The 16,530-nt window shown below is 30.4% G+C and overlaps 2 protein-coding genes across 5 annotated transcripts in view; one reads left to right on the forward strand and one right to left on the reverse strand.

Annotated features, from left to right (window-relative positions):
* The window catches only part of LOC138942549 (odorant receptor Or2-like), a 150,741-nt gene that overhangs the window by 43,072 nt on the left and 91,139 nt on the right, over nucleotides 1-16,530 (forward strand). The window lies entirely within an intron of this gene.
* The window catches only part of Cep164 (centrosomal protein 164), a 39,291-nt gene that overhangs the window by 16,688 nt on the left and 6,073 nt on the right, over nucleotides 1-16,530 (reverse strand). For 2 of the 4 annotated variants that reach the window (XM_070312883.1, XM_070312882.1), the window contains exon 1: nucleotides 380-632. The exons of 1 other annotated variant lie outside the window; for it this stretch is intronic. In XM_070312883.1, the coding sequence (XP_070168984.1) occupies nucleotides 380-458 (79 nt within the window). In that variant the 5' untranslated portion in view covers nucleotides 459-632. Of the gene's footprint in view, nucleotides 1-379; nucleotides 634-16,530 lie in introns of those variants that run through there. One more of the 4 variants, XM_070312886.1, reaches the window with a different exon arrangement.

Below are 16,530 nucleotides of genomic sequence, written 5' to 3' on the forward strand. Positions count from 1 at the left end.
AAGCAGTGGTATCAACGCAGAGTACTTGAAAAGCGCAAAGGTCATTTTTCATGATTGCTATTGCGTTGAATAATAGCAAGGCGAAATATCTATGAATATGTGTATGGATATAATAAATTTTTTTGATAATATCACGTCAGGTGATTCGTTAGTCGAGCGCAATGTATTTCGATGGCTCGCGTAAAGGAAAGACGACACAGTATATAATACGGGAAGAAACGACGTAACATCGATTAGTTTAACAATGAACGCCCCCGTCTCTAGGTAAACCCCGTCTCTCCAATAATCGGCGAGTTCAATCCGACCTAGATTCCCCGACTAGATAATACAAAAAGGAACACGCAAATTCCGCAATTCTCATCATCCGTCATGTACGTACCTTCGTTCGTCGGATGAGACGTCTCGTCGAAAACCTCCCTGCACACGATCGTAGCGGCGCTGTCTTGAGAAATGCTCATGCTAAGGCAACACCCCGACACCCCATAAACGTGATGGTCGCATTACGCGATTACGGGCACGACGACACACGCGAGATTGACGGGGCAATTCATTTTTTCATAACGCGGCGATACGTGCGCGCCTTTTGCACTGCGCGAGGCTCGCTTGTCAGCGGTCAATGTTGAATTCAACTTGAACGTAGGTGGTGGTAGAAAAGGAAGAGGGGAAGAGAGAGAGAGAGAGAGAGAGAGAGAGAGAGAAAGAGGGACAGAAAGAGGCGCGCCGCGCCGGTTGCGCCTCCGGTTGTCAACTAAGAAATCAGCTGGCTGATAAGGAATGCTATCAATGATCGTAGATATACACAAAATGCACGAAAACGTCTATTTAAAAAATAATAATTAATCATTAATCAATGTATGAAACAATATCTTGAAACGTGCTCCCGTGAAGATGAACAGTTGATGACATGATAAAAGATATCAGATCCTCAATTCTGTCACTCTTATCGATAAACTGATAATACCGATTAAATGACATATGTAAAAAACAAAAAAAAAAATAAAGATAAAATAATATAAAAATATGTGGAAATAATATTTTGAATAATTCTTTTTTTAATTATACCCCATACAGTAGTATCTATAAAGGTGATATTGTGATTAAATTATTGTGCGATTAGTGAAACGTTATTTAAAAATGCGTTTTAACAAGATACATTTATCAAGATAATAATTACTATATTAATTATAATTATAATTATAATTTAGCTAAATACGAATAGGGATGATGACAAATGTAAAATGTGACCTTTTCTTTCTCCTAGAATTAATATCTCTATATTAGAAACAATATATTTTTAATTTCAAATTATATCTCTGATTTGCATATATTTTTTTTTTCAATATTAATACACATATTTTTATGTTTTGTTATTAATTAATATATATTGAAACGTCTTTATCGACTACAAATAATAAGTCAACGGAATATCAGGAAGGTTAGAGATGTACCATCGATTCATAGCACATAAATATACACATTGTAAATATTTATAGATTTATTGTGTGTGCGTGTTCATGGTTCTACAAAAATATAGAAATTTCATTGATGCTTTTGATTAAGAAACATAAATAGCGTACAATATTAATAGGAAATAATAGAAAAGATTTTAATAAAGTAATTTTTTCAATAAAATATAAAGATTTTATTACGAATAAATACAATGCTTTACTTCTTTTTTTTTCCTTTGCTCTTTCTTTCTCTTTTTTCTCTCGGAACTGTCTTTATTTTTTTTTTATTTTATTGTTAGACGCGTAGCATTTTAAAATTTTATAATACATATACATTTATATACATATAAAAACAAGAATATTTAATAAATGTAAAAAAAATTCATATATTGTATAATAAAATATATAACAAAATGTCTATTATTGCTAACGTATAATTTTATATTTGCTCTGCATATCAATTTTGCTAATGTAATTTTAATATAAGACTATGATTACGCATAATAAAGCGTATTACACAATTATATTTTGAAAATTTTAATAACATATTATATGACAAAATTTATTGTGTCATAGTATAACGTTATGTATTATAATAATATAAAATAATAATATATGATTGTTTAATATACATATTTTATTTTTTATTTTATATATGTGTCTGATTTTTAAGCAAATAAAATTATAAAACTTACTATTATTTTTTATACTAATATGCAAGTTCCTTTTTCAAATTTAAATACCGCACGAGCTCTTTACTGTCAGCTGGTAAAAATATTGTGCTTCAACGTTCTTGAGCCTAACATATAGAGGAAGCAACTATACGGTTTTAATATTTGAAAAATTATGTTCAATAAAATATCGTATGTTTTTTACCTTTTTACATATTATATTAATTACAAAATTAATATAATAATGAATAAAATATTATTGATCACTTGAATAATTTTTGAAAGTTCTATAAAAATTGTTACAAAAAAATTAATATCAAGGAGGGAAACCATAATATTTAAAGAACAAGAGAAATATTAACATAAAAGTATTAATTATTTTTAACATTTATATTTACTATACAATGCATTAATATATTGATTTTTTTTGTATTAATATTTTGAAGCATCGTTATATCTGATTATAAAATCAATTTAAATTTTCCAAATTTTTATTTGAAATTATTATTGTCAGGAGTTTATTTTTTAAATATCATTTTTTTCTATGAATATTAAATAGTATCTTAAGTAATTAAAAATATTTGAATGATTTAAAACACGCATTTATATAATACAGGACACATGAACTTAGTTTTATATATCTAATTTATAAATAAAAGAAGATAATATCTATAAGATTTTTATTAAATTTTGAGAAACTACGTTTATGTAGTATAACAAAAATGTGCATATAAGATATATATACATATATTATTATTAGTATGTATTTTATATATGTATCTTTATCATTTATAGTATAAATAATATATATACTTTATTACTTTACACGTGCTACACTAACAGTCTATTTGCTATGTTTTTGTACATTTAAATAATATAAAAAACTTATTATTTTTATTACTCTCTCTCTCTCTCTCTCTCTCTCTTTTATTTCTTTTAAATCCAAGTTTTTGTAACATTTGCCGAATAATTTTATCTTCATAAAATTTCTGTCGCCAGTTGACAAAATTAGATTAATTATTAATATTTTTATGGGTGCGTCTGTATAGACAAACGCGTGCGGGCGCTTTTTGAGATTACAAATAATATATACAAAATATTAAAAAAAAAAAAAAATAGAAATATATTACCAGATACAAGTAATAGTACAAATAATGGATATTATTTACCTTCTACTACGAACAATATACTTTAGATTGTATTCAATCTTAATTCTATTAAAATGTATCTCGACGGTCGATCAATATATTGTAACATATCTTTGCTAATTAATGGAATAAAATAAGACAATATAAAGTAATATATGTCTTAATATTATTATTATCTGCCTCTCGAGAAAAATTTTCAAAATTTTCAAAATTGATATATAGAAATGGTTAAAAAAATTATATTTAAACAAACAAATAAACACACACACACACACACACACACATATACATATATATGTATCTCGAAAACAATGCGTATATTGCCGAAACAATATTTATCTATCCCAACATAAAAAGATAATAAAATAGAATGTATAGAACACAATATTTCTCTTTCTTTGAACAATCGATTAAAGAATTATATTTTTTTATACATCTGTTCATTATTACTATCTTACTTGTAACATCATCATGTATACAACCTTATTAAAATAAATCGCATTTTAGCATTTTCAAGGAAAATTTTTGTTGGGACTATCTCTCTCTCTCTCTTGTTCATTGCTCCGTAATATTATTTTTCTCACGACTAACTTTGCAATATACAATCATTTTAGGACCAAAGTTTTTCTTAACGAACGACGGCCTGCTTTCACGGTTCTCAAACGATAGGGATGAAAATAATAATCGGAAGACGGATATTATTCGCCTGGGAAACCGCGCGCATGACACGCGCGCGCTCACAGAAATGTTCATTAAAATATAATAAAAACCCTGCTTGTGTTCGTAGCAAGAGCGGGGATATCAATTTCGAAACGCTCGCGAGCCGATAAAAATAATGATCAGACATCGGGCGACCATCGATCACAGGGATATTGAAATTTCACGCGCCGCGTGCAAACAACGAAAAATCACCGTCGATCCGCGATATTAACGACTGTGACGAGAGAAAGCGAAAATTAAATGATAATGATATATCCCAACTACGTATTACTACGGGTCTCGAAGCAAGATATTTTTTATCTTGCCCCTCTCCCTCTCTCTCTTTCGTTTTTTATATCTTTAATCTTGTTGTATTAAATTATATATATACGTCAAAAATATCCACATTAATTTTTTCAATCAATCAATCAATTTAATCAATTTTTCAAGAGAGAGCTGCAATATATTGTATATGGAGAGAAAGATCTTGATCTGAAAATTTTTTTTTTTTTTAAAACTATTAGAAATTATTCCTGCGTCATTTACCGATTAAAAGGCATATTTTAATAATTTTTAATTTTTGATTTTTATGATAATTGTGAGAAAGTTACAATTGTTAACGTGTGTACTGAACTAGAAATTGTATTTAATACACATAGTATATTTGAAAGATATCGAGAGAAACGAGAAAAAAATTAAATTTTTTTTTTCATCTATAATATTTAATCGATACGAAGAAAAGTTTAAAGATTTTCAATATCCGTTTTATCTTTTTGAATAAACAATTAAATTGCACGATCCAAATGCATGTAATGCATTAAAAGAAGTTGGGAGTAAGATAGTGAATAATCTTCCATTAAATTATATAATAATAATTCTTGTTCAATAAACAATAAGATAACGAAACAGAACGATTAGAATATAACGCATTGGGAAAATTAATATTTCGCTTTTAAAATCGAGATCGGGGGACGGTATATTATTATAAAGAGTCAATATAAAAATATAAAATATAATAAAATTAATAAAATTATAAATATATATATATATATAAACAATTGCAATTTGTCTTAGAAATAATTGATTATATTATTATTTTATTATTTCTTTCAACAATTATAAATATTATACACATTGATTGGTTATAAAAAAATTATTCTCTTCTAAAATTAAAACTTCGGCATAGGTTAAAGAACGATAAGTACGCGCAAGAAGATTTAAATGCGCGATGATGCAACAAGATCCGTTAGTAGCCATCGTGAGAAATCGTTGCAGCTGAAAATCGCGCACACGCTACCAGTAATAATAAATCCTATTGGTCGTTAGGTCCTTGAATTCACATTCGAGGGATCCCCTAATTCAACCTAACAACTTAACACCGTTACCTTGTTAAATAAATGTCACACACTGCGAAGGGTGCCTAGGGGCAGGATACCGGACCTATGGTAGACCAACCCTTCGAAAATGGGACAGCGCCCGCATCGTTCAAAATGGTGGACGTTGACAATACAAATTACACATGAAACAACAATGGAGAAAAAAAAGAGAGGAGGAGAGAAAGAGAAAACTGACGCGCGCGCGTGTATGTTTAAAAGCGCGCAAACAAAAAACAAAAAAAAAAAACAAGAAAAGACATTTGAAGCGTGTCGATGAATCCGAAAGCTTATGTATATTCATTCTAACCAGATTTTTATTGAAACAATTATATTAAATATTTGGGGGTTCGGGGATTTTCTAATAAAAAAAATTATGTATTTATAATCATGGAATATTTATAATTATAAGTGAAAATAATGAATTTCTAACACATATATATTTTTCAAGCAAGAAGATTTATTTCAAGTTTTTAATCTATAAACTGAAAATGATATCTAACAATAAGTAATAATTTTTTAAATTAAGTTTCTATCTCTAATTATAAGTAATAATATAAGTTTCTTAAACTTTCTTTGAAAATAATATCCTTGCAACTTCATTTCTCCTCAAGGTATTTTGGTGCTATCTTTATTAAATTACAATATTTTTATTAATAATTATTCTTCTATTAGTAATACATTATTATTGTAATGTTACAAATATATTTTATTATTCATTCGAATTAATATTAAACGTATTTTTTACGTATTTAATATAATATACGTTATTATTTTCAATGCGCATTATTATGTTTCCTTCATATGTTTTATTACTACATCGTATGACTATAGTTTGTAAAGTTTTTCAAAAAAGTCGAATTTTAAAAAGTAAAATTTTCAATTGGAAGAAAAAGACAGAAATAATTATTGCTTTATCATCGCGTCGTTTTAATATTTATCAAGAATAATCTGGAAATCGCTGACAGCATTTTTCATGGTTCCAAATAATGATGCACGAGGTTTGTTAGTCACTGAAGATGCTTATCTGAAAATACCGTGCATGGCGGCCATTGCCAGCAGATGTCCGTTTCTCACACATATGACAATCGAGATTCCAATCTGCATCTCTTGCCTGGCTTTTGATTTGAGATTTCTACGGGATAAAAACTGTGCTGGTACCTGTTAAATGAAGTGTACAAATCCTATGAATCGCAACATTACGTCGTATTAGTTAAAATTTTTTAAAAAGATTATAAATCAGTCATTTAACATATTTACAGTCAATTCTTGATATAAAAGTATAGAGAGACAAACTAGTTAAAAATTTCTCAAATTTTGACTTTTTTTTTCTCGTTATTTTGTGATAAAGCTAGTTTCACGTTAAGGTTTCATGTCAAAATAATTTGATTTTCAATATAAATTGAAAAGCATAAAATATTATGACAAATCAAAATATCCGAAATACAAAATATAAGGGAAATCATGATTCTTTACAAAAAATGATCTTCTTGAAGAATAAAAATAAATTACGGATTCCAGTTGGATTGACGTTCAGTATTATGCTCGATATGGCGTACTTTTACACACACACACACACACAAAACAGTCATTTCTAACATTATTATTGTAGTAGAAATTTTTATATATTTTCTAAAAATGTAGAAAATTTTGCGAGTAAAATAAAATTAGAGAATTTATCTTCTTTTATTTTGTGTTTATGAATTATAATGTCAAGCTTTGAAGATTACATACGTTTTTCAATTTATTTTATACGTGTAGTCTTAGCTATATAGATATCAATTTCTATACAATATTAAATTTATTGAATTTTTAGAAAACAACGATTTCTCTCTCTCTCTCTCTCTCTCTCTCTAGCAGTTGATTACCGTATCTATCGATAATAATATTAGAAGTAACAGCTGAAAACACACGTCGTACCATATGTTGTACGTCAATCAAAGCTGATTGTGAGATGCAGGTGTGATGCAATTAACTTCATTCTTCAAGAAGATTATCTTAAAAATGCAAAGTCATGATCTCCCTTATACTTAGTTGCATTAGAAACTCTATTATATTATTATAGATATATAAATTATATTTAGATAAAATTAGTACAGCGAATAAGAAATTTTTTGCCATTTTAATAGCTGCATTAAAATTTTTATACATGGTATATATTTAAAATATATACTTAATTACACGTGACGGGTATTCTGAACATTGTACATCTGAAATTTGCTTGAACAAAATATATATAAAACTGCGAGAAAATCCTTAATTAAAAACACGTTTAAAGAAAAGATGCTTACAAATTACTTAATAATCACTTTTAATAAAAATTCATTTGCGAAACACATTTTGATGCACTAATATTTTTTATACGTTCATAAATTTTGACGCAGCGTAAATAATATTAAAAAATGCAAAAGAATTTATGTGCGAAGATGGTGAAAAACGTCTTTCGTGTTTTCAATTTCTATTCACAGCAAGCATACCGATCATATGACGCGACGATCTTTCTCTCTTCTACAGTTTCCCTTTTTCTTTTCCAAATTGCGTTATACTAATTGGACTCGCGGTTCACGATATTGTCGCTATTCCTTCAATACTTTTTTTTTTTTTTTCTAATGTCAAATCTAACAATGGCTCAAATGCTATCTGGGAAATATGTACCATGCGGACGAAACGGAAAATTACACATGCGGTTAAAAAGAAAGAGTGTTGAAGGGAAGCGGAGTCGAATCGTCAGGCTGTGGACGGGTGGAGGCAGAAATTTTATAGTGCAGCAATCTTGCGGGGAGCAAGAAAATAATTGCGAGATCCGACGGAAGCGAGATGGAACGGGAGTAGCGCTTTCGTGAAACTTGGAGCGATTTTTTTTTCGCCGGGCACGAGAAGGTGCACATACATACACGCGCCGCGACGGAGAGAGGGCTAGATCCAATTAAAAATATTACATATTACCTGGCGCGTGGCAAAAACAGGACAACTGATTTATCAGGGATCCGCCATATATACATATAATTATTAATTGTAGAAAAATTTAGATTAAATAATGATAATAAATTTTAATAAATAAAACTAAATGTGTGTGTGTGTGTGTGTGTAAAACTTTCTTTCAAGAACAATTTTAACAATTAACACAATTAAATCAAAGATTAATCTTATATTATTAATGTATTTCGAAAAATGTATTTCTTTTTATTTTCGTAAATATTCCTATAAATTTGTTTAAGAGAGAGAAAAAAAAACTACTGATATATAAAAGATACTATTTGAAGATAAATCATATAATATATTGTCTGTTCCGAGACCGATCTCAAAAGTAGAATATCCTCGGCGAGCTGTCGACCAACACAGTCAGATCGATGGTTAGCGCCGATATTGAAGCTGACATGTTTTGAAACATACCTCCTCTCTTTCATCGGATACCAGTTTCTGGATTTCTATTACGAGATCGCATTTACTTCGGCCGGTTTCTTCCCACGTGCTTGCGTAGAAGGGATACGTGTCGTATTACATGGCGTTTTGTACGTGGCTCGCGACCACCGGAAGAAATTTTGACCGCGAGAAACTCGAGATACACCAGAAAAGGATCTTTAGTCTCGCGATTCACGATCCATATCGAGATCACGTCAATCGACAATCAATACGGAAGGATTATGCGAAGGTTCTGTGAATCAAAATTTCCGGTTGGAGATTTTATTACGGGAAAAAAAAATCACACGTCGTCTTCTGAATGAAACCAATGAAATTGAAAATTAGAGAGCAGCAGCTATTAATATAACAAATTCAAAAAATAGTTTTATATGTAACAAGCAAATTATTATAAAAAAAGTTGCCAGTCAGTGTAGATAATCCGAATAAAAAAAAAATTTTAGAGTTAAAAAATATATTTAATGAAATATATAAGAGAAAAAGAAATATATTGATATTAACTAAAATATAATATTTTCATCGTTATTTATTATAATGATATAATTGAACACATAATAATATCTGTTATATTAAGAGTATTAGAGTTTTTTTAAATGCATTTAGTGTACGAATTATTAATAATGAAATACACAGATAGCGAGATTGCAATCATGTCAGAAAGTTTATTCTGATAACACAAATATTATTATTTTGTCCTTTTATTTATATTTACTATATTCCATCTTTTTCAAAATTTTGTAGAAAAATATCTTTGTCTCTATACTATTATAAAATATTAAATTATCCAACGCTCTCGATATTGAAACTTTATTTTAATTTATAATCATAAACAGTATTTTTTAATCAATTGTAATAAAATCGTAAATAAAAAAAAAAAAAATGAAGAATATATATTGGAAAATATGTAAATTAAACTCTTTTGTATTTTTTCAACATATATATACTTTTTATATAGTCAAGCATTTTAAAGCATGGAACTTTAAGGGCTGTCACCCTGGCGAGGTAAATTTTGGCAAATTCATATAGAGTGGGAAGATTTTAAATATCGTTCAATAAGACAATCGATGACGTGTGGAGTGTCCTGATGTAATACAGGATCATCGTGTGACCTGCCATGTATCTCAAGAGGCCCATTTAAACGTCCGCGACGTTGACATTACATATCCGGTCTTAAATATCCTTTGAATAAGTTAATTAGAACAGGTACGGCTTTTAGTTTGGTTCAAAACAAAAGCGCTCACTGGCTGGAGAACTTAACCAAAATAAAAACCATTCAAGCAGCCACGACACCCACACTTTGCTTGTTTATGAAGTGTGTCTTTCTTTGTTTAAAAAAAAAATATATATATATGTATATATTTTTATAAGAATATGTCCTAATATTGCTCAATATATGTTTTGGCATATCATGGGGCTTGTTGTTAAACAAATTTCTGATATAAAAATACTTTTACTCTTAAAATAAAAGAGTTTTATTTTAAAACGGAGGTTTTCCCGGCGTATGTGTCATACTAACAATAAGTTCGGCGCTTATGTTTACGTTTATTAGTTTTATAATTGTAAGCTGTTCCTCGTTGAAAACAATCGTGTTCAGAAATGTAAAAACGTGCAGCCGTTTATAAGCTGTCGACTCGAAAATAGTCTTGAGCAAGGAAAAATGACAAGTTTTGTTTTGAAACACATCTGAGTATTTAGAAAAAATATTGCATGTTATATATACAATATATAAAACAATGTAAAATACAATTAAATTTCTCTAATATATGTTTAATTTATCTAAATCAGAAGAAAAGAAATCTGTGAAAAATTTTTAATAATATAAAATTTTATTCAATCGCATTTTATTTCGGATGGCAAGTTTTATTCATTTTAATATCGTTATTTTTGTCTTATACGCGATCTGTTGGCTAAAATTAAAAATGGAAAGATATCGATCAATTTCAAAAAATTTGTACTCGCAAAATTTTTATAGACAAATTCTCATATAGATATAAAATTCCTGGCAATTTATTTCGATATTTACATTGTGATTGTAATCGCTTTACATTATGACATCGATCTATCATTTCTCTTGTATTAAAAAAAAAAAAAAAAAAAAAAAAAAATTACAATTTGTAATTTTTTATAAAAAAATTTACATACGCTTATCAAAAGAACCATTTTGAGAGCATGAAAAACAAAATGTCTATAAAATCGCAAAATTTGCGCTGAAACACATTACCGTACAATAGGGTCTCTCCCAAAGCTCTCGCAAAGCTCTGCATGAATACATTTTTGAAAGCGTGATATAGTAGGGGGCGTCTATAAGACGATCCTTTTCGCGTTAAATGAAAAAGCTGATGTCACGAGTGGAAGCGGTACATCAAAGTGGACGCGCAATGTCTCATCGTGCAAACAAAATAATAACTGGCATCTCAATTTTAATGAGATGGCTGCTGCTTCCCTTCGCAATGCATCTCTCTCATAAAGATTTCGTTAATTTCTTTTACGAGCCTATGCAATACAGACGATAAATAGCGCGTGCCATCCTACAACGCATTCATTTCCATCTACCTTTTCAACTATCATTAATGAAAGCATGACAATTATAATAAATGCAGATGTGTTGAAACTTCTTGCACAATAAAAATATATTTATTATTCTGCTTTATATATATATTCATTGTCGTTTCATAAATAATTCGTTATTTATAATATTTAGATTGTTCGAATATAACACAAGAATTAAATAATTATACAGTTCAATAAAAGATAACTTTTTCGAATAACACAGCAAACAGAGTAATCATTTTTTCTAGTCTTCCGGTTTTAAATTTGTCTATCACACTCTATCGCAATTTTAAGAAATTTGCGAAAAAGATATTTTAATGTATTTTAGCTGCGGTTTACAAAGCGTTGACGCGTTGACAAAGTTTTATTACGACAATAAGAAAAGGCATATAAAAATAGAATTATATCGTATAATATCGAATAAATAAATATATATATAATATTGTAAAATAAAATATTTATTTTCAACGTTTAGAATTATTCAATAATAACAAGCAATAGACTCAGAGTGCAAACAATTAAGTGTGAGTATTGATGCGCAAACTTATCATTGTTGAATTTTATTAATAAAAATAGATTAAAAATATATGTTTCGAACTGTTTTTTAGTGCAACATTTGTTGTTGTAATTAAATTTCGAATTAATATTAATAATCGGAAAGAAAGGCTCACTAAAACTCGCGTAAAATCTATACAAATTAACGGACAACGTCCAAACGCAATCCCCATACGTATATCGTCGATGATTTACAATATAATGACGACCAATGTTACAGTTACAAAAACAAGTCGTAAAGATAAAGAAAAGTGAAAAAAAAAACAAAAATCGCGAGAGAAAGGCTAATGCGGCAATTTTGTTTAATCCTTAAATCAATTCAAGCTTTGAAATTAAATTCAAATTAAGTTCTCCGATCAATCAAGTTTTGAATTTTTTTTTTTTGCCTATGCTGAAGATGGATAAAAAAAAACGATCCAAAACGTGTTTTAATGCATCATTGTTAATAAAATTTAATAATAATAAATTCGCGCATCTCAATATTCGCGCCTTGGCTCTATCTCATCCCCACTTAATTGTTTAGAATTATTTGCGCATTTCTAAATGTGTTTCAGATAAAGAATTTTCTATACGATCTCTTTATAATTAATTGTATAATTATGATGTTATAAATTTGTACACGCACGTAATCTTAAGTATTATTACACAATTAATTTCATTAGGATTTCGAGAGAATAATTATTGGAAGATAAAAGAAAATTACACGAATACAGTATTAACTTTGACTTATTTCTCTTTAACTTAATTAACGGCCTTCATATACAAGATTATTGCATATATATATTTACACACAGACACGTTACAATTTATTATTCTAGTACACACACACACACATATATATATATAAAAATTGAATATATTGCTAACAATAAATAGTGTTATTTTTTATGAAGATAAAAAACAGAGTGTACAACTATTTAGCGGTTAATACGCGAAAAAATAATCAGCAAGGATATAATCTATAGTTCATCATTATCTTAAGATAGATTTATGAATTATTAATAATTAGTTGACAATTCTTTTTTAAATTTTAATTCAATTTTTTAAATTATCAATTGGTTCTTGAGTCGATTTCTCGCCTTCCAGTTTCTCATTACCTAAGATGCATCATGATTATAAATAGATACCTTTCCCTAGAAAGAGCATCTTATCTGTTTTCGTTTGCAGTTGCATCGCCGTCGATAAATCGCGGACTACACAATCGTGTGTAGTACCGTAACGTGCAATCGAAATGCCCGGGTATTTTGCAGCATATTTTGCAACGTGCCGTTGCATACGTTATCATCCGCCTACGTCCGCCGCCCATCCGACTTCCTCATCGCGCCCATCGACATTCTCGTCGATTCCTCGTACCAGCTCCCGCGCCTGGGCTTTCCGCTGGGCGCCCATGCGGAGACGAGCGCAGAAAAATGCGCGTTATAAAGGGAAAAATTTTTCTTTGCCCTCCGATTGGCGGTTGCCGTGGCAACACCCGGGGCCACCTCGGCTTCTAATTATTTCCAGACACTGAGAATCGAACGAGCTCTCCTACGAACCGCCAGAATAGCTCCGCGCACACATTTTTCCCGTATCTCTCGGTCTCCCCGTCCAACAACCATCTTCGTTTTCCCCCGTTCCGTTTTCTCGTCCTCCGTCCCCCTTCTACGCCATCCTCATTTTCGAGGGGTGTTGATTGTTGATGGTCGAGACACGAGGAGAGACTCTAGGCGAGGATATGTGTGCGCGTGAGAGAAGGAGAAGAAGAAAAGCGAGAGGAGAAGTGGGAGAAAGAAGAAAGAGATAGGGAATGAGAAATAAATACATGGAAGAATTCACCGATTCAAGGATCAAGATGATCCACCGACGGAAATTGTGATCCGGAAACTGCTAATGGCAACGTGACGATTTTAACAGTTGGCTACGTTCCGAATTGATTCTTAAACGACGCCGAATAAAATCATTTGGCTCTTGTTAGCAATGAATAGAGGCAAACGCCTGCATTAATTTTTCATTGGAATATGTAGATAACTCGGATATATAAATTTCCTATTTCTTAAGTAAAATTCATATATTGATTACATTCTAAATAAGTTCTATATATTTTATTATTGAAAATAACACGTGCGAATAATTCTTAATAATAGCATTCTCATAAAAAAAAAAAAAAAAAAAAAAAAAAAAAAAAAAAAAAAAAAAAAAAAACCTGCACAACACGTACGATTATTCATATAAACAAATAATATTAGTTATTATAGTAATTACATATTTCTTTTGTAACATCCGCTCATTATAAGTATACATATTTTCCAATATTAAACATTTATCGATCAGATTTGTATAAGCTGTCGAAATTAGTTTTCTGTTTGTGTCTCTTAATATATTCTCGCGTATAAAATGTCATTGTTATTTTTTTATTAAATCAATCTTTATTTCCTTCAAATGTTACAAGCGCGCGCATACGCACACGATTGCTATTATCAGAACCGAAATTTATCGACTTGACTTTTTGTAAATTTCTTAATTTCGATATCAAAACACGCGATTAATGTTTTGATATCAAAATTAAAAAAATTGATAAGAATCCTTTCTTCCGAGAGGCTTATATAATAGAGAGAATAGATAAAAAAATTCTACTTACATTAGAATATATTTATTGTGGTGATCGAGATGAAAAATCTATTAAATAGATTAATAAATAAGCTATTTGCCGAGTCAATTAAGAAATAACAAGATAAACGAGGAAACTGAAAAGATATTTAAAAAAACGCTTCTGAAGGATGTTTGAAAAGAGTGGGATACTACGTTGTGTCATTTGGTATGGCTAAGTGTGTTCTTCATCGTGCACGATGATGCCTTTCTTTGGCCAAATATTGCGACGGGTACGTTCGCCCTTTAAAAGCGGTAACACGAATTTCATTTTTACGAAACGGCAGTAATTCGGCGGCGAATCCGATGAACGGGGTCCTACGCATGCAAATACACTTTTCGACTCGCGTGCATTTGCAATTTGCTTTGCACTTGCAATTCTCTTCTCAGGTAGCGCGAGATAAACACTCCCGGGAAGCAGGCGAACGAGGTGCAACAACGGACCCGTTGTTTTCCTCGCTTGGGACTCTCGAAGGGCTCGTCAGAAGGAACGAGACACAGAGAGAGAGAGAGAGAGAGAGAATCGAGAATGAGTACAAGATTGCATGGCAAAAAGTTCTGCGGAACTGAGAGAATCTTAACGCGATAAAGATGGGCGAGTCGCGGTAGTCATTCCTAAGACTTGATAATTGCGACGCGTGCTCATCGAAAACGCAACGCTTCTCCTGGGCGCGGAAAAAAAAACAGCACCTAGGGACAATTTTTCTTTGTTTTCGCGAATTGCATGAACAGCGCGTGAACACATTGTTTCTAAAGAATGTACGTCTGTTCGAGCAACGTTCCCCTCGAATCTGCGAGGAAGCGCTGCGGAGCTGAAGGGCAGAGTATGCTGGGAAAAAAAAAAAAAAAAACATCGTGTAAATATTTATGCCTTAAATATTTATTAACTCTCAAACTTTATTAATTTGAACATTAATTTAATAATTATTAATCAGAACTTTAATTATAAATCTTTATAATATCTCAATCAAGGTTCCACCTTACATCGCTTTCCTAGAACGCTACGTTTTTTTGCATGTATGTATACAGGGTGGCTCCGAACGTTTCGGCCAGACTTTGCGATCTTGTAGGAAATTTAATTCCGATGAAAAAATTTCCTATAAACATGGATCGAAAAATGCTTTCTTAAAAAAGTTATCGCTCAAAAATCTTTAAAATCGTGATTATTTTACACATTTTTCCAAATATCATGGAAAATGTGCGTCTTTTAACAAAAAGTACCGAAACAAAAGCTGTAGAAAATTTAATTATTTTTCGAACAAGATCAGAATGATTGTTATACGTTCCATAGATTTTGATACAATCAGTTTCGAACGTACAAAATGTGCTTTTGTTACTTATTGTTAGATCGATTAAAGTTGAACGAAGAGGAAATCCGACTAGATCGCTCATTACCCGATGCCCGAAAATATATTGGAGCTAGGGGGGGGGGGGACATTTTGAATTCATTTTTTACTCTATTACGTGCTATTTTAATTAAAAAAAATTAATTTTATTTTTTCATAAAAGAAAAAGATCTTTATTTTTTATTTTTATCACTTTTTCAAGAAATTTATTAAGTTTCATTTTCTTTTTATTACATTTTCTTTTCACCTTTCGCTCTTCCTTTGCACCAGAGGTTTTTGAGCGATACTTTCTTAAGGAAGCATTTTTCGACCCATGTTTATAGGAAATTTATTTTTTTGTTCAGAATTAAATTTCCTATAAGATCTCAAAGTCTGGCCGAAACATTCGGGGCCACCCTGTATATATAGATGTATAATACATTATTATCATTACTATTACTCTATTGCTATAACTACTATTATTATTATAAAATATCTCCGATCGAGACAGGATGTGTCATTGATGACGACAAGCTCGTCAATTGACATTGACAACAGATCGAGTGAAAAAACATATTACCGTCTCGTCACAAATAGAGGGGGAGAAGAAAACTTCAAATTTCAAAATATATATATCCCACAAACACGGTGGATCAAGCATTTCATACAGCGATGAATGGTGAACGTGAGCTGAAGTGAAAAGATGCCTTGACAAG

This window comes from Polyergus mexicanus, unplaced genomic scaffold, assembly GCF_030449975.1.
Source record: "Polyergus mexicanus isolate NDT 795.1 unplaced genomic scaffold, iyPolMexi1.0 SCAF_23, whole genome shotgun sequence".
Classification (NCBI taxonomy): domain Eukaryota; kingdom Metazoa; phylum Arthropoda; class Insecta; order Hymenoptera; family Formicidae; genus Polyergus; species Polyergus mexicanus.